This window comes from Echiichthys vipera (genome assembly GCF_963691815.1).
Source record: "Echiichthys vipera genome assembly, chromosome: X".
NCBI classification, from domain to species: Eukaryota; Metazoa; Chordata; class Actinopteri; order Perciformes; family Trachinidae; genus Echiichthys; species Echiichthys vipera.
Window position 1 is genome coordinate 28,755,245 of NC_139825.1, and position 19,294 is coordinate 28,774,538.

The 19,294-nt window shown below is 41.9% G+C and overlaps 2 protein-coding genes across 2 annotated transcripts; both read right to left on the reverse strand.

Moving 5' to 3' along the window:
- Positions 1 to 7,414: 7,414 nt before the first annotated feature.
- Positions 7,415 to 8,413, reverse strand: LOC310966062 (neurogenic differentiation factor 4-like; the record flags this gene model as incomplete). The annotated part of the gene is made up of 1 exon (XM_083939861.1): positions 7,415 to 8,413. One exon carries the CDS (start codon positions 8,411 to 8,413, stop codon positions 7,415 to 7,417), a length of 999 nt encoding a protein of 332 aa, XP_083795987.1.
- Positions 8,414 to 15,471: 7,058 nt separating this feature from the next.
- Positions 15,472 to 18,863, reverse strand: LOC310965837 (uridylate-specific endoribonuclease-like; the record flags this gene model as incomplete). Its single annotated transcript, XM_083939590.1, has 8 exons — positions 15,472 to 15,586; positions 15,677 to 15,819; positions 15,918 to 16,024; positions 16,109 to 16,222; positions 16,856 to 16,872; positions 17,073 to 17,177; positions 17,283 to 17,478; positions 18,860 to 18,863. 8 exons carry the CDS (start codon positions 18,861 to 18,863, stop codon positions 15,472 to 15,474), a joined length of 801 nt encoding a protein of 266 aa, XP_083795716.1.
- Between the last annotated feature and the right edge of the window lie 431 nt (positions 18,864 to 19,294).

Genomic DNA, 19,294 nt, shown 5'->3' on the forward strand with positions numbered 1-19,294 from the left:
TTACGTTCACACTGCAGGTCTTAATGCACAATTCCGATTTATTGCTAAGTTCCGACATTTTGTTTTGCTGTTCACGTTACATCTTTAAATGTTGCCAGTCTACGGATGCTGTGTGAACAGCTCACGCTCCTGAAGTGACCCGCATGCGCAGTTGATCATTGAGGACATCACGCCATAACGGTGTTTACGGAAGCGAACACGGCAACACACTTTTTTTTCAATCAACTTTATTTGTCATTCATTAACAAAACAGTGCAGAGTCAGAATGACGTCAAAGTCGCATTAAATGAGACCTGGCTGTTCAGATTGTGGTCATATTAAAAAACAATCTGATACGTATCTGATTCAGCACCACATTTAAAAGTGGCCTTATTCTGGTTTGAAAATGTCAGATTGAATGTGACTTGTGCTGTCCACACTGTCAAAACCAAATCAGATATGGGTCACATATGAGTGAAATATACAGATTCAGGTCACTTGTAACATAAAACTCTCTGCAGACTTGGGTGATAATTATCCAAGGATTTTCCACTATGAGTGACCCCTCTTGCATTACACAAAGTCATTGGATCCATGGTTAAAACAAAAATATTGGTTAGTGCAGCTTTAAATAACATATGATGGAGGATATTATAAATACTGCCCGCTCTTTATAGACCATCATAAAGCCCTTTAATGTTACATTTTCCTTTTTCTGTTGCTGTTTCCTCTAGGCAACCAGGCGATCAAGCAGATTTTTACACTGAGGTTAATTGGAAACTCTTTTATTGAGCGCTTTAATCTGATTACAGTAAATGCACTCATTCATATTTCTCTGACTCTTCATCAGCCTCACACTGCGGTTGAAACCAAAATGAAAAGCATCAAACATCAGGAGGTAGCTTTTTTACAGTAGGTGGCCTTCTTCAAAACGCTGATCCACTGCAAGTCCAAAACAGCCTCAGCCTCTCAGTTACTCATTACACAGTTCAATCTGTCATCCAATGAAACACTGAAAATGAAGTGCTGGAATAGCTGGGATGATGAAATTCAAATGTAGATGGCTGTGAGATGAACACAGTCACATGAAATTTACAAACATGATACTGTCGGGCTCCTGTTTGCCAGCGTGTCGATCCCACTCCGCTGACGGTTAGTAAGTGTAAATTCAGATTGGATATCAAAAATGTGCTTGCAGGTGTTGTTTCAGGGACGCAGGAGAGTATTAGGTGGAGGAGCAGGAGGAGAAGCCTGAGGTGAGACTGACGCATGGCGCAATGTCGAGTAAATGTCAGTCTAATTCTGATATGCTAAAAGGCCTTTGACGAACCTCTACTCTCCCTTGTGCATTTTACAACTCACCCTACAGACTATGGATAAATGTGGGGTTAAGCACAGCCTCTAAGCTATATGAACAGTTTAATGGCATTCAGCATGTGAAGTGCTCTTGAGTAAATGAGAGAGGCTGTTTTAGAAAAAAAGCACTAGCACTAAAAGCAGTAATGGCACCGTCCCGTTATGCTTGGCACAGTCCCACTGTGAGAGAGATGTAAACTCATATCCCGATGTAATTTGAGGCAGACACCTACAATTTTATTTAATCTGCATAAATATGGACACACACACACACACACACACACACACACACACACACACACACACACACACACGGACACACACACACACACGCACACGCACACGCACACGCACACGCACACGCACACGCACACACACACACACTCACACACACACACACGCACACGCACACGCACACGCACACGCACACACACAGACACACACACACACACACACACACACACACACACACACACACACACACACACACACACACACACACACACGCCTTCTGGTGACATTCCACGTAGGGGTCAGGTTAAGAGACAGTGGGGAAGGACAGCAAACTGGAGCAGTAAGCACATTTCACCAGGGGGATACAGTAACACACACACACACACACACACACACACACACACACACACACACACACACACGCTGATTCCTTGTCCTCAGGATTGCTCTTCTCTCTCTTTTCTGTGTCTCTCTCTCTCTGCAATAAAATTTCAACAAGAACACTCACCATAACATCCAGCAGAGAAATGCAGGATGTTGCGTTCCTCTTTCTCTGATCTACAAATGGCTCATCAGTGTTTATGTATGGCTCCATTCCCCTCAACGTGGAGCTGTTTGGACTGACGCTACAACTCATTCAACCGGCTAATTAGAACTACTGTTAGCCGCAACGATGCAGTTACATTTTTATGGCTCTCTCTTCACATACTTTCTTTGCTTGGTTTGGCGTTTGTCTCAGATCATTATCAGTCCCTGAGTAATAGGACACTTTATACATTGAGGCCGGGGATTTCGGTCCTCAAGAGGTCGAACAAGGCCAACTGTTGGACACTGTAATTAATGCATCACTTGACGGTCTTCTCCAAAATAATTGAGTAACTAGTAGCTAGTCAGATAAGTATAGGTAAGTGTAAAAAGTACCGCAAATGTACTGTTAACTGGAATACAGAAGGCTACATGATTAAACATCCACCACTGGCATTGCCCACATTTTTTTTTTTTTGAAAATGGGTACTGCAATAATTTTTTTCTCTTGTAGGGACGTTAGTTGACAGTTAAACTTACGTAGGAGGTTGTTGACTCCATTTTAACTGGTAGCCTGTGGCTCCGCTGTACATATATTTAATTTTGTGCGGAATTCAACAAGTTCTTTTATAATGCAACTAATACACATTTGTATAACGGCCCACCATCAGAATCAACTGTTTGATTATCTGTAAAGGCTTTAGTGAAATTTACCAAACAATACTATTGAACTCAAATAAGAGTTTTACTTCAACTGGTGCCAGTTGTGTTGTTTTCCTACAATGTCTTTGGCTCCTTTTCTGCCCTGGGTGCCAGCAGTCCTGGGGAGCACTGTCTTGTTTTTTTTCTTAATTTTTTTCCACCTCAAGGATAAAAGCACGGGCCACATCAGCTCACACGTTAGCTCTTGCTCTTTCAGTGCCGCCTTTGAAGATTTAATCAGTCAGATTTCCTTGATTAATCATTTTTCATATCCTTTCACGGTAAATAATTACAGAGTTTGATGCAATCGCTAGCAGGATAGAGAGGACAGCATGCAGATTTCTGATAGAGCCGAGTCCCCAGGTACCTTCATTAGCCTGATTATTCTGATCCAAACACACTCCATCAACCAGTTTACATGGAAATAGGTTAATCTATTCCCACTCCTCACTTACTCTTCTGGCACGATGTGTTTAACAGATGAGATCGCACCAAAATGTTGCCTTTTTTATTCAATCTCTACCTTGTGCAACTTGCTGTTCAATGTTTAATTTGCATATACTAAAAGGCAGACTGTGTTTAACAGATGACAAATCACTCATCAATTGCAGAAAAGCCAAGCAGTGAAGAATCATGTCTCTCTTTTTCCACTACAGTACTTACAGACGGTCTCAGTCAGACTTCACAGTGGCTGCAGGTTGTCTAATGGGAACACCTTGTGGCCAAAAACTCATCTCTCATCCAACTGATTTTATTTCAGAAAAAAACTTTCACCACTTGGTGGCAGTGCAATTCTACTCCCCTCATTTATAGAGTCAGTACTAACAAATGCACTTCATGATAGCCGAGGTGGGCATAAACAGCACAGGTTACTACTTTTTCCTGGACTTGAATAAAGATACTTCTTGTGGTGACGGTCTAACGGACTGACTCCTTAGCACCATAGGATGCTTTGTTGTGGACTCAAAACACACAAAACACTGCTTTATGCTGTTGTGCAGCAGAGGAGATGAGAGCGGCTGCCCCGACTGCCCCTCTCCCCTCAGGATTACCGAGTTAATGCAACCATTCAGACACTGAGCTCCCATCAGCTGCTTAATACTGTTTTATCCCATATAACACAACCATGCACGCAGGATGTGTGCTGTGTGGTTCACAGACAAATACTGCACATCTATATACACACTAAAACAGACATACACACTTCATATGTAATGTGTAGTTGACTTGCAGATACAATCAGACAGTAGGAAGCTGCAATATGAATAAAAAATGTATATATGCTTTCTTTTATGTGTTCGTATTTTCCAATAGCTTTCTAGAACATTTCCCAGACCTAGGCAGATAAAGCTTATTGGGAAAATATGACTTTACTTGAAAGAACTGTCAATGTGAAATATGTAGCTGATCTGTGTACTGACTAAAACACTTGGTTAAACTGCATTAAATTATTTAGAATTGTAATAATTGAGCACTTTTTTCCCTTTGATTTGTACCAAATTAACAGGAAACTACTTAGAACTTTTTAGGAAACTGTTCAAAATGGACAGATGAGTAAAATGAGACATTACCAAAATGTTGATTTAACCAGGAATGTGCCTCACTGAGATAAAACATTTCTTTTACAGAAGCGTCACTGCTGGGATCGTAGCACACGAGACATCTCCGCTGCCATCATGGGCTTATTCGCCTTACACGCGAAGGGTCCCGGCTTGAAACCGGGCAGAAACACGTTTCTTTCTTGGGGTGGCAGTAGGTCAGGGGGCGCCGATCCATTTGGCAGCCCCCTCGCTCTGACATCTCTCCATTAATTGCATGTATATAGGTCCTGTTTGTGCATGTGTGTGTATTCCGGGCCTGTGTGTGTGTAACCTGAATAATAATAATAACAGAGTGAAAAAATGTAATTTCCCCTTGTGGGATTAATAAAGGAATTCTTCTTCTGTTATTTAGATCATCTAGAGTCACAGCCAGAGCAATCAAGGGTCACAAAGGGCGAATTCAGCCATTTGTTTGTCTTGGGTGAAAAAGTGGCCTTTTCAAATGGCAATTTCTTTCCCCCCGCTAAAACATCAATTTTTCAACAGTCTATCATCTATCATGTGGATAAATAAGGAACATCCCACATGTCCAGCGTCAGACATCTGTCTGAGAATAGTCTGTCCCCCCAAAGAGCAAAGAGATGCCCTGTTTTTGTTATTCATGCTGCCCCATCAAAGTTAGTCCCTGGTTCCCCTGGTAAGTACACACACACACACACACACACACACACACACACACACACACACACACACACACACAAAAGCTTATACTAATCCTTGTGAAAACAAAGTGATATATTTCTCCCAGCGCAGGTCAAGCGCGGGATGTTCATCAGCATGTTTATCAGGATTATGAGCATTTCATCCATAATATAACCTCTAACATTATTCTTACCAAACACTCACTGTTCTAAACACAAAGCTGAAGTGGTGCAACATTGTGCAGAAATATACAGGAAGATGAGCTGACCAGCAAAGAGATGAATCGACTGGCGACCATGACTCTTTCAGACCATTCCCACCAGTGAGCCATGACCCATGTGACCTTGTGACCCCCTCTAACTGACCTCTCAGTGGGTGGCCCTCACACTGACCAGCCCGGACCATGAATCAACACAAGTGGCTGCTCTTAGATCAGATCTCTGTTATTTGTTTCATTGTCCTCCACTTTGACGGGACATTTCCAGACCGGTGTTTTTGTACTCGGTCAGTTGCTCTTTTTGTTATATTTTGTCATTTTATGCTTCTCCATTACTTTTCAATCATCAGATACAGTTTTGCTTCTCCATAAAAAAGGAAAGTCTAGTATATCCAAACCTTATTTTTAATTTAGATAATATAAATGTGTGTGTTCCTGTACAGTACATATGAAAGGTCAACAGTATAAATGTTCGGACATGTGTTTATTACATATGTGAGTGTTAAGTTGTGGTCTGAGTGAATGTCAGGGCGGGATTATGCCATCCCAGTGTCAGTGAAGGAGAAAGTCGGCCAGGCAGTCATGTTAATCATAAATCTTTATCTTGCAATCCGCCTCCCAGAGCCGCCCTTTCATTAAAAAAAAGCCAAAAGATTAGTGAAGCTAAACCACTGAGATCTGGAGGAGAAAAATGAGAAACAAAGTCGTGAAAACAGGATCCCTCGCTCTGCTGATGGTAATGCTGAATCTATCTATCTATCTATCTATCTATCTATCTATCTATCTATCTATCTATCTATCTATCTATCTATCTATCTATCTATCTATCTATCTATCTATCTATCTTTCTATCTATCTATCTATCTATCTATCTATCTATCTTTCTATCTATCTATCTATCTATCTATCTATCTATCTATCTATCTATCTATCTATATATCTATCTATCTATCTATCTATCTTTCTATCTTTCTATCTATCTATCTATCTATCTATCTATCTATCTATCTATCTATCTATCTATCTATCTATCTATCTATCTATCTATCTATCTATCTTTCTATCTTTCTATCCATCTATCTATCTATCTATCTATCTATCTATCTATCTATCTATCTATCTTTCTATCTTTCTATCTATCTATCTATCTTTCTATCTATCTATCTATCTATCTATCTATCTATCTATCTATCTATCTATCTTTCTATCTTTCTATCCATCTATCTATCTATCTATCTATCTATCTATCTATCTATCTATCTATCTATCTATCTATCTATCTATCTATCTATCTTTCTATCTATCTATCTATCTATCTATCTATCTATCTATCTATCTATCTATCTATCTATCTAACAAAAAGTATGCGCAAAATTCATGGAATAATTGTTTTTTTTGAATATTTTAATAACATCAAATTTTTCAAGACAACAGAAATGAAAACAACAAAGAAAAAATACAAGCTATCCAATGCAAATTTGTTGGAAATTAGACATAAATTTTCATCATATTAACCTGAGAATGACATTTTTGGTTCTTCACCGTGATCCACATTTAATCAAAACATCTTCCTGCTGTAGACAACAGCTTCCAAAGATCAGCTTAATCATGCAAGGAAATCTACCATTTCGTGTGCAAGGCATGAAATAATAAACAACAAAGAAAATTACACAAAAGTAATATGAGAGATGAACTATCAGTCTAAGTAGCAAACAAAGCCTTGACCACAAATATGTACAAAAGGAAAACCAGACACACACTCTGCACATCAGAACAAATCCATATACACTGTATTAAATTAGATAATAAATAAAAATACTTTAAATTTATGTAGAATATCTGATGTTACCAAAGGTAAATGAGAAGTGCTTGTATCACGGTAACAGGACATTTGGTCAAAATGGCCAAAGCAACATCTCCTGTTAGGACCCAGTTATTTGGTAATTTGTGTTTTAAGAAAAGTAATTGGTTTAAGTGAAATATTTTCTAATTTTAACAATGTTCAGCAGTGCTAGTCACCAAACCATTTTTATTCTACAGTTTATCTACTAGCAGACTGTCAGAGAGTCTGATCCATCAGTCAGTGTCAGTCAGTGTCAGTCAGACGATCAGTCAGGTTGTTTTGTGGCTGAAGCAGAATCGAACATCCTGATCCGTTTTAGTCTCTGTAGACGGAAGTTATCTGTCGGGGGGGCATGTGCTGTGGATGGTAGGAGTCATATGGCCCCTCTAAGTGTATCTCATAGCTGGTCTGAGTCTGATACAGGGCCTTGTCCACAGGTGAGGCGGAGTAGTGGTGTGGGGGTGGGTAGTGGGGTGAAGGCTCCTGTTTGGGTGCCAGGTTATTGCTGATGCTCAGAGGTGGTGTAGGGGGGCCGTCGTACGGAGGGGTGCCCACGCCGCCGGCGTTATACTCATTTGGTGAGTGATTCTCGTACACTCCTCCTTTCATCGCCCTCAGGTGAAGCAGGTGAGCAGAGTCAAAAGTGCCATATGGTGGACTTGGCAGACCTGGAGAGGAGTAGCTCACCACGCTACCGAGAGGAGCAGGTGCTGCCCGAACTCTGTGTCTGTCCTCAGGCCTCATCCCAGCACCAGAAACTGGTCCCAGCTGCAAACAGCCAGCCACCAGGTTGCTGGTGGGCTGTGAGAGTCCCTTGCACAGCGTCTCCATGAAAGCCCTGCTCTCCGTGGACAGGCCCCCCTCAAGTGCCTCGGACAGAGCGCAGATGTAGTTGCGGGCCAGCCGTAGTGTCTCGATCTTGGACAGTTTTTGTGTTTTGGAGTGGCATGGCATGATGGTGCGCAGGTTCTCCAGTGCATCATTTAGACCGTGCATACGTGAACGCTCCCTGGCATTTGCCTTTACACGCCTCGCACGGAATCGCTCTTGCCGGGCCTTTGTCATCCGCTTTTTCTTGGGCCCGCGTCGTTTGGACTCGTTTTCATCCTCCTGTCCCTCCTCCTCATCTTCCTCGTCTTCCTGTGCATCTTCACTTCCCATCTCCCCTTCCTCTTGGTTCATGCCACCTGCTCTGTAGTGGTGTGATGAGACTGATGCATCTCCATCAGGTGAGCTCATATCTCCATCCATCCACTGCAGAGGGCTGATGACGTCCTCTCCCTCGCCTTGTCTCACATATGGCTTAATCATCATGGTACTCTAGAAACAAGAAAACAACTTAGTATTCAGTTATTACTACACTTGCAACCATGGCAGAAGAATGGCAGTGGCTAAAAGTAACTATTTACTGAAAGTAATGCTAAGTAAAAGTACATCTTTGAGGTATTTGTAGCCTACTTTATTTTAAAATAAATTATTTTTTATGCGACTCCACTACTTAATGGGGAATATTGTTCTTTTATTTCTCCACTACATATATTTAAATGATTCACATATATTTAGATTTTAAATACAAAAGTATGTATTTATGTACAGTCCAGACTCAACCAGCTACATCAAAATAATGAAGCATTAAAATATTCCATTTTTGTGTTTACTTAAATAAAGAATCTGAATGCTTTTTCCACATCTGAAGAACACCTGACAGCCTTTCTTTCGACTCCTGCAGTCTCTTGATGCTGCTCTACCCATCGATGATACTAACATTACGTGGTAAACTCTTGCATAACCATGTCAGGTTTACCCCAGGCTCAAAGATTTGTAGTACTCGTAGCTGTGCATAAACCAGTTGACTGAATAGTTTTTTCCGCCAAGTTGCTAGTGATAATTATTACCAGACTACTGGGGTAGGGAGCTGGGATTTTTTTTTTTTGTGACCAACTTCAATTATTACAATTAAAAACATTCATATAGTTGTTATGTTGTAGGTTATAGATGCCAGTAAAACAAATATAAGATTCTGTATTCATGTATGTTTTCTGTATGTAATACAAACTAATAAAAATCTAAATAACAAGAACATTTAAAATTCTTCTTCTGATTACTTTTATTTTTCTAAGGAGGTTAAGAGGGACATCAAGGGGTTATCATGACTTTGGTTTTTCTAAAATCCTGGCTGCGGCTCTGTTAAGGATATAACCTGGAGCCAGTGAGTAAAAGTTTTCTTTCACCAATAATAATAATAATAACTATTTGTAATTGTGACTCTCAGCACTCCTCAAACTGTTTCAGCACCGGACAGTTCCCTCCTGTCGCTCGCTCCTCCGCCACAGGTGTTGGTGTCGACTGACTGAACAACATAATAATGCACAGGGAAGAGATAACCTAAACGATACCTCTGTGGTAAGTGATTTAAAATTTAATACATGCATTTTCTATTTTTATTCCGTTTCTCCCCTCTCTCAAGGTAATCCCGGTCGACTTGTGAACTGGTAATGCCCCCAGCGAGATAAAGTCACTGACAGGACTTCAATCTGGGGCATCGCAGGATTTTCTCTGTGGATAAAGCGACGACCATGGGATTAAATGAAAGATCGACTTCCCCAGATCAGTGACAGACGACTCAGATTGAATTGAAATCAGACATTTCCAATCGCAGAAATATTAATGCCTCGCCACAAACCGCGTGCTTGAGTTGCTATTTGCTTAATGTCGACTGAAGCATATAAGATTAAGCCTTTTCCACATATTTTTTATTGACTTTAGTTTTTTGTGCCAAAATGTTTGTCAAAGAAAGAAAAATAACATGATTGAAAATACACACAAAAATTACTTCTACCAACTCTTCAAGGCTACATAAACTGCTCAAATATCTTTTGAAATGCTCTTTGAAACATACCCGTGCTGATGTGTCCTGGGACCTCCTCAGGAAGTTTGGCAGATGGTACTTTTTGTTCACAGTTTTGTCTCTCTGTCAAACAGCAGTGAAGTGTCTGTCTATGTTGTCTCCCTGTGCAGAGCAGAGTTTCAGTATGGGTCACTCTGTGGGGGCTCTGGGTTTTAACCTCCCCATTGAAGCTCCTCCTCCCACTCCCATCCAATTCCTGTTGACGCGCTAGAGCTTGCGCGTGGCCGGCCCGTGGCTTGAGCCCCTGGAGCTCTACTTGCGTGTGTATGTGTGTGTGTGTGTGTGTGTGTGTGTGTGTGTGTGTGTGTGTGTGTGTGTGTGTGTGTGTGTGTGTGGAGGGTCAGGGAGATGTGCATAAGCTCACTGAAACTCTCCAGACAAACAGGAGAGGCCCAGGCCTTTGTTGGGTCGTGAGGGCGGCCACCAAATCCGCAGCAAGTTTCCATTGAACGGAGGAGAGACGCGCTCAGTCGGCTGAGCCTAACTGTATGTGACAGCTTGAAGTTGTGTGTGAGCAGGTGTTTGCTCCATCCCCTCATCTAGCCCTCCATGCTGTGGAGCCCGGCTGTTGAACAAGTTCATTTCACCCAAAAGGCAGCTCTGACCAGACGGGGTAAGTTTGGTCACATGAGGTATGCAGTTACAGCATCAGTACCAATGGGACTCATTAATGGACTCTTCTCTCGGGAGTATGTAGGTCCATGCCTTCTGCAGCTTAAACCAACATAACCCATATTTAATGCTCTAGGAGGACTTGTAGTGCTCACATCCTTTACCTTTAAAATTTGAGACACCACAATACAAAATATACTCCTTTTCAAAAAGAGGTTCGGCATTCAGTTTTTTCGAGTCCTCCAACTCATATGAGCACATACTGTAAGTTGTTTAATCCTAAACTCTCATACCACCTACAGGAGCATTTCCAAAATGACTGACCCCACCGGTGGCAGCAGATCAACACGTCCACATATCTAACCATAATTGTCACAGTTTTAAACATGTGGTTAACGTTGTCAAATGGTTGCAGTCTTGTTTAGATTTAAGCTACAAAACTAATTGGTTAGGTTAAGGAAAAGATTGTGGTTTGGGTTAAAATTTGTGCATGACATAGTTACGCACATCATTTAGAAGTTAACTTACATTAAAATATGTTAACATTGACTTTTAATTTCATACTTTGATGGCAATTTGACATAGTGGCCAACTTCGGCATTGGTCACCCAATGTCATGGGGCCCAAAAGCCTTTTGTTGATGTACATGGCGTAAAAAGATTTGGATACACCCTCCGCCAAAAGACTTGTGCTTATATCAGAATTTGATTAATTTGTAACGAAAACATTTAGCAAGCCTACGTAGAAGAGCTGCAGGATTAAATAATTGAATCCCCATACAAGTTAGCCAAAGCGCTAAACAGGAAGTAGCCAGCCCAACCGGCGGAAGTCTCAAGTGCGCCCGCTCTGAAACTAGGCAGCGCTGATTGATTATAAACCAAGATTCTGTTTCTGCATTACAAATTCCACGCCTCAAATGTGTCCAGAAAATTATTATAGTGTTTGGCTGTAAAGCTTTTCTCCGGAGAGGTGGTGCTTGGTTTTGGCTCGACTGTTTTCAACATGGTGCCTGGGTCTCAAACTTTCTCATCTTACAGCTGAAGCCAGCCAAAAGGCTTGTGCCAGCGTTTGAACAATTCAACTGGGATTCATTACAATACCATCTAATTCAATAGTTAAAATGATCAATTTAAAGTTATAATGCATAAGATTTTCATCTAGTTAAATGTCTGTTAAATTACTAACTATGAAAGAGTGAGTTAAATCAATGGTGGTGATAATATGACCCACTACTGAAAGCACTTCTACTTGCCTCTTTGCAGAGTATTTCTATTTGTGTGTCTGCGGTGATATTGCCTCCCTCAATACAAAAGCACCGCCATGTTAGTGCTGCTGACAGCAGTTGGTCTGCCGGTGGAGCTCGTCACTGTCAGTTACTCTGCGTTTCAGTGTAATCGTAACTTCCAACTTGAGTCAGGCTTGTAGTAAGGGCAGAAGTGTAATAGGAACATGTGTGTGTGTGTGTGTGTGTGTGTGTGTGTGTGTGTGTGTGTGTGTGTGTGTGTGTGTGTGTGTGTGTGTGTGTGTGTGTGTGTGTGTGTGTGTGTGTGTGTGTGTGTGTGTGTGTGTGTGTGTGTGTGTGTGTGTGTGTGTGTGTGTGTGTGTGTGTGTGGATTGAAAAGGGTAACATATAGGGGACAGTCCAGAGGTAGAGAGGTGAATGTGTGCCAATAAAGTTTACAAAATAAAAAAATAAAACATGTCAACACACATAGTGATCGTAAACGTGACAAGATGGAGGCTCTGAAAGAACCTCACCTCAGACCGCTACAAAACAAGGCATCTCTAATCTTATGGATTATGACAATAATACAAGTTGTATATTTGCATGTACGCACACTAATTCAGGTGTATGTATGAATTAAATAGTAAGTTATATTTTTTGTTAAAATTTGTCACTGAACCACACAAATGTTCTGTGACAACATGATGTCTAGATGACGTCATCACTGATCGGCAAACAGAGAGGCAGCGAATTAACATGATCTAGAAACAGAGCACCACATGCTCTAACAGAGAGGCTTGAGGTAGGTTATGAGTTAATATGCACGCCCAAACTACGCGCTTGTCATTCCCTGTTCATTCCCAGGTCGACCATCTTCCGCCTCTTCTCCTCCCCGTGGGTCTCTATCTTTCCTATTCCACACCTGCATCCTGAAATGGGAATAGCAAAACCGGGGCCTCTTGCATCCCCAGAGGGGGACTAACAGGGGAATATGATAGCTGAGGCCTTGACTCCCCATTGCATATGCTCATAACACTGTTGATGGTACTAGAATACATAAGAAGTTGTCTTTTATTGTATTTAAGGGGTATGAGTTGCATGCCAACATGCTTAATACAACGTCTGCCATGACAAAACAGCTCTTCTTTACTTATATCATTTTTCTTTTTAGTTTGACCCACTTACTGTATTTCAACCAGCCCTCATGTTCTACAAGTGGTGCTCATATACTGTATGTGTGCCATAATGTCCCCAGGTCCCTCAGAGCTGGCCACACATGATGAAGTCCTGCTGCAGATGGCCTTCTCTTAAACATAGCTCTTATTTTAACAGTCTGTGGCTCAGATGCTCATCTATTCTCCACTGGCTACTCAGCTCACTCAGCATGTTCACATTGCTCAGAGGACACCGCCTCACCTTTTCTAGGTATGTTTGTGAGATGGGAATTTAATTTATTATAATGAAAATATGAAATACAGATAAAACTTCACTCCAGTACACACACAAACATGACCTTCCCATGATTCCCTGGTGTATCTGTTTGTGACAGTGGGGGAAAGTGGGCTTTGTCCATCTGTCATACTGGAAGTCCTCCGAGAGATGCCACAGCATGAGTGTGTGCATGTTAGTGTGTGTGTAATAGTTTAGGGAAGTGGATGGATTGCATATGCCACAACCAAAACCTTTTTCCTCCTAAAATATCAGCACTCTTGGATATGTTTCTACCTCAGTGACGCTATAACAAGGTCAGTTCAATGGATCAAGATTGTATCTTTCACTCTGCATCTGTCTGTATCCACTTCGAATGACAATACGGTCATCAAATTGTTCGGAAAGCCCACAAAAAGACCAAGAGAATGAACGTTGCTCTGTATTTCACGGTCCCCCATCAACTTTTGAATGGCCGGCATCTAAGCCAAACTTGAACCTCCCTGCAGCCCAGCGCCGACCCTGGGGAGACAGGGGTGATGTTGACCGTGTGTCCTCCTACTAACCATCTCACTGAAGGAGCCTACTACTGGGTAAAATAGACACCCCCCTCTGCCTGAACCCCTAAACCCCCTTAACCCTTCCCTAAACCCTCTGTTGGCCCCCTGTTGTGCGTGCTCATTGGCTGACCGCCTTCAGGCGTCCCTTTTCCACGGGTCCATTGTCTGGCTCCATAAGCAGCTTTGTTTCTGCATGTGCAGCTGGGCTAACCCGCGCAGCCATTAGCCACAACACGCTAAAGGGAGAGCGGGATAATATAATTACAAAACAAAAGTCAGGTGGCTCACAAGCTCTGCCAGGAGGAGCCCATTTGGGGGAGATGCGAGGACACGCTGGCGGGTGGCCAGCTATAATTCGATTATGAAGTTGTGTGAGTGACAAAAGAAACAATTGAATCTGTTTTTTTCTTTTATTTGCCCCACTGTGGTTTAATTTGATTCCACCGGGGTTTTAAAAAGAAGGCAGTGTGAAAAGAGAAAAGATTTACTCTTCTAATTTCTAGAGCCTCCAGCTCAGAAAATGTAATATGCTCTGACAAAACAGCCAGAGAAATTCTTTCCTAGGCTAGCTTTATTGTTAAAACACTTTGACTGCATGTGAGGCCCAAATCGCTGAAGGCCGACGTTTTTTTCTGCGAACTGACTAGTCTTGTGCTCTTGTTTTGCATGAATGCACACAGACTGGTGGACAATGGGATCAGTGGCAGATCCATCTCCTGTAATACTTTCTTCAAACAGGGCTGCAAGTGTGTCTCCCTGTTCTGTCGGCAGACCAGAATTTATCCTGTTAGTCACCCTAGATGAGTGAAAGAATAAAATCAACCCCCATCCCAGCTGGACACACACACACACACACACACACACACACACACACACACACACACACACACACACACACACACACACACACACACACACACACACACACACACACACACACACACACACACACACACACACACACACACACACACACACACACACACACACACACACACACACACTTAACCCCACGCCGGGGAGTTACACACACACAGCTTTATGGACAGCTGATAAGAGCAGGTTTAGCTGGTGGCTACTGTTTGAAGCAGGTCAAGCAGAACAGGATCTGTTAATGTCTTTTTGTTTCTATAGTTCATACTGCAAAGACTGCATTTTGTTTTTTGTTTTGCTGTTTTATAAAACAATAAGCAATTGTGTGTCAGATGCACACATGCTCTTACTACTGAAGGGTTGGTGTCAGTATTGTGCCCGTTCAGGGTGTGTAAACGCCCATTTTTTGCCCCATTAGGCACAGTTTGATCATGCCCCTGGGGGAATACCACATTCTCTCAGTCTAAGACCGTTCACGAGAGGTTACACTGCAGATTAATTGACTGTCTGGTTTATTGTTTTATTTATGCAAGTGGATATGCATGTTTAAGAGAAGGCCTTTTCTGAGAAGAAGAATGTTATTCCTGCTTAACAGAAACATTTTGGGAGACAATAAGATTGCGATACATGCTCAAGTTTTATTCAATTTCTGAGACGTGCTTCTGTCGGTAATATTATTATTCAAAGCATTAACATCATGAGTGTAATGAAACACCAGCAGGCTCGTCTGTGAGTTGCTTATTATTTAGCAGATTGCAGCTTCAGTTTATGGGGATGCAGGAAAGGCAGAGCCGATGTACTTCTTCCCATCACCGTAGAAAGATTTCTCCCAGGTGTAAGTTTGGATAATCAGCGGCTTCCCTCCAAGGCTCAGACGACACCTGCGGATAAAGCACAGTTAAAAAAATAAATTAATCGGGAAAAAAGATTTGCATGCAAGAAAACATCACAGGACATGTAGGTTTACTCACTGTTTCCCGGGACGAGCGATGTAGCAGAGGCTGTATAAGGCAAAGTCAAATTCAGGGCTGCAGCCGATGATTGCAGAACCGACCTGCTTGTAGTAGCCTTCCCACATAAACTGCATCCCCAAGACATCAGGGTATGTAGTCCACTGAGAGCGGGTGAAAGAAAGAAACAGGAATGAAGGAATGCCAACGCATGTCACAGTTTACATCAACATATTGAGGTATGTGTTGCGGATGCTTATACAGGTCCGTTGAAGCTGTGGCTGTAGTAGTTCAGCTGTCCTCTTTTCTCAAGAAGATAAAACTGGATCCAGTTGTGGAAACCAGACACCTTTCCTCCCTTGACTTCTCCTAATACAGAATGTCATTTTTAATTAATCAAAAAGAAAAAATATCTGCAAAACAAACCCCTCTGTGTTTGAAAGAAGTCTGAACCTGCAAAGATGTGTTCAAAGCCACTGGAGTCCATCATGTTGTTGTTGCGGGAGTACAGACCAAACCACATCATCTTCAGGTCCTGAATGAATGCCTCCTCTGATGCATAGACACCTTAAAATACAGAATAACATGTTATAACAGAAGTTTATACTGTGAGGGACAAGAAGCAATCAAGGTGCTTTAAATCCCTTACTGCCCATTTGAGTCACTCCTTCTCTGATTCATAACTTGGTCGAATCTGAACACACAGCCGTGATATACATATTTTTATGTTCAGTGTGAGTTTGACTTAATGGGGATGTCATTATATACGTCTATACGTCTGTGTGCATGCTGCTAACAGTAAGATCTCATCTCATCTCACCTTCATCCGCTTATCCGGGGTTGGGTCGCGGGGGCAGCAGCTTTAGCAGGGGACCCCAAACTTCCCTTTCCCGGGCCACATTAACCAGCTCTAACTGGGGATCCCAAGGTGTTCCCAGGCCAGCGTGGAGATATAATCTCTCCATCTAGTCCTGGGTCTTCCCCGAGGCCTCCTCCCAGCTGGACATGCCTGGAACACCTCCCTAGGGAGGCGCCCAGGGGGCATCCTTACCAGATGCCTGAACCACCTCAACTGGCTCCTTTCAACGCAAAGGAGCAGCGGCTCTACTCCGAGTTCCTCACGGATGGCTGAAATTCTCACCCTATCTCTAAGTGAGACTCCAGCCACCCTCCTGAGAAAACCCCTTTCGGCCGTTGTACCTGCGACCTCGTTCTTTCTGTCATGACCCAGCTTTCATGACCATAGGTGAGGGTAGGAACGAAGATTGACCGGTAGATCGAGAGCTTTGCCTTCCGGCTCAGCTCTCTTTTCGTCACAACGGTGCTTTAGAGCAACTGCTCCGATTCTCCGGCCAAACTCACGCGCCATCGTCCCCTCACTCGTGAACATGATCCCGAGGTACTTGAACTCCTTCACTTGGGGTAAGGTCCAGTCATCCTGTTGTAGTTGTCCAGCACCGCCAGGAAAGCGGGGTAGGTGGGTCTGGAGAACAGAGCCTCCTCATTCGGGTGTTGGAACAAACTGGAAGCACAAAGACAAAAAAACAACAACCTTGTAACTACTGATCATCGAGATCAAGGAAAAGAGGAGCCCACGGGTGCTCTGCTCATAAGATCGTCTTCTCACGATTTAGGGGAGAGATCGTCCTTGGAGCTCGTCTCAGAATCGGGCACCAGAGCCTGAGGGTCAATGATCAGCTCTGAGGCTGAAGCCTTGTTAGAATCCAGAACATAGAGCGTCTCAGAGAGAGCCTTGATCTCAGCGTCAGAGATCACAGCACCTTCTCCTCCTCCTCCTCCTCCTCCTCCTCCTCCTCCGTCACCTGCAGAACATCAAACACACACAGAAAGTGTCTTTATTATATTAGTGTTGTTAACCTAGAGTTGTGATTTATGCATTTAAGTAGCACATGTGGTGAAAAGGTTAGCGTATAGACTAGTTAGACCTACTCTACAACATTTCGTAGGAAAATACAGTATTTTTTACCCCACTACACTATTATTATTTAACAGACTGTATAATCAGTATATACATTTGACGTGAAATACTATTAGAGGATATAATGGATTAAACATCCCTGCAGTATATAAATAAGTCATAGAGTGTGGTCTATACCTACTCTGTAAAGTGTCCTGAGATAACTTTTATTATGATTTGGCACTGTGAATAAAATTGAATCAAATTTAATTGAATTATATAAAATAAAAGTTTGCCATCCACCTACAATATTAAAAAGCTGTTTACATCAGTGATGATAATACAATTACACTTGGAAAAGGGTTTATTCTAAATAATGAGTAATTTTACTTTAAGTACATTCTGTTGATAATAGTCCTTTTGCGTTTACTTGAGTAAAATCTGAAAAGAAAGTTGCTTCTGTTATTGAAGTTATTGATCTGAATACTTCTGTCATCAGTGGGTATTGTTTCTGTAGAAGGAAGTGCGCTTTCTTTGCTTTTAATATGTTTTGTAGCACAGCAGTGACACCCGCTGGAAGAAGTGTTAAGATCCTTTACATGCGTAAAAGTACTGATACAACAATGTAAAAATACTCCATTATGAGTAAAAGAATACTCAAGTAAAAGTATCATCAACCAAATGTACTCAAAGTATCAAGAGTAAAATTCTTCTGAAAATATTGATTATTATAAACTGTGGCTTATTTTAACTACTTAACATACATTTAGGTAGTTTAATCCCCTGGTTCCCAACATAGGAGTCAGATCACAAGATGCATCTGAGGGGTCATGAGATGATTATTAGGAAACAAAACAATGTTTTGATACACAATTTGTATTTATTTGGGACTTTTCTTTAATTTTAGTTTTTTTGTGAAATATTGGATAATTTGACCTTGTTATTAACATGAAAGACCCCTGGGCTACTGTTTGTTTGAGCCCCCCACATTATTAATCATGCTCGTGAATGTTCTCATTTGTCCAGGTCATCGTTATCCCCAAAGCAATTTCAGTCAAAAGCAACTGGACTTGGTTATTTGTCTAGGAAGACGTTTCACCTCTCATCCAAGAGGCTTCATGGGACTGGTCCAACGACCTGAGCAACAGACTGCAACGTGGTAAGCAACCTAAACATTTGCACAATACTGTATGATTCACTTCTCTCCCTCCTTTTCATCTACTCTAATGTATCCACTATACATTACAGGAGAGTTTGATGGCCATCTGGTGGTTGACAGGGGTTACCCATGCCAACCTAGCCTGGTCAGATGCTTGTCAAGGAAGAAGTTTCACCTCTCATCCCAGAGGCTGAAAGGGTTCCAGTGACATCATCGGCCTTGTTAAAGGTTAACTACCTGGATCTCACACCAGTTAGTTGGACCAGTCCCAGTCTGGTCAGATGCGTACATGAACTGATGAAGCCTCTTGGATGAGAGGTGAAACGTCTTCCTAGAAAAATAACCAAGTCCAGTTGCTTTTGACTGAGATTGCTTTGGGGATACTAATCATGCTTTATCAGAAAAAAACACTAGAACAGAAGAAAAGTCCACAACCTTAAAAAATAGGAATTTTCTTTAGTAGATCTTGGTCCTGTTGTTCTTTCAGTCGTTGGGCTTTTCTTTTTCGTGGTCCACTATCACATTTACTTTCTGATATTTCGCTGCTGTACTGTGTAGTAAC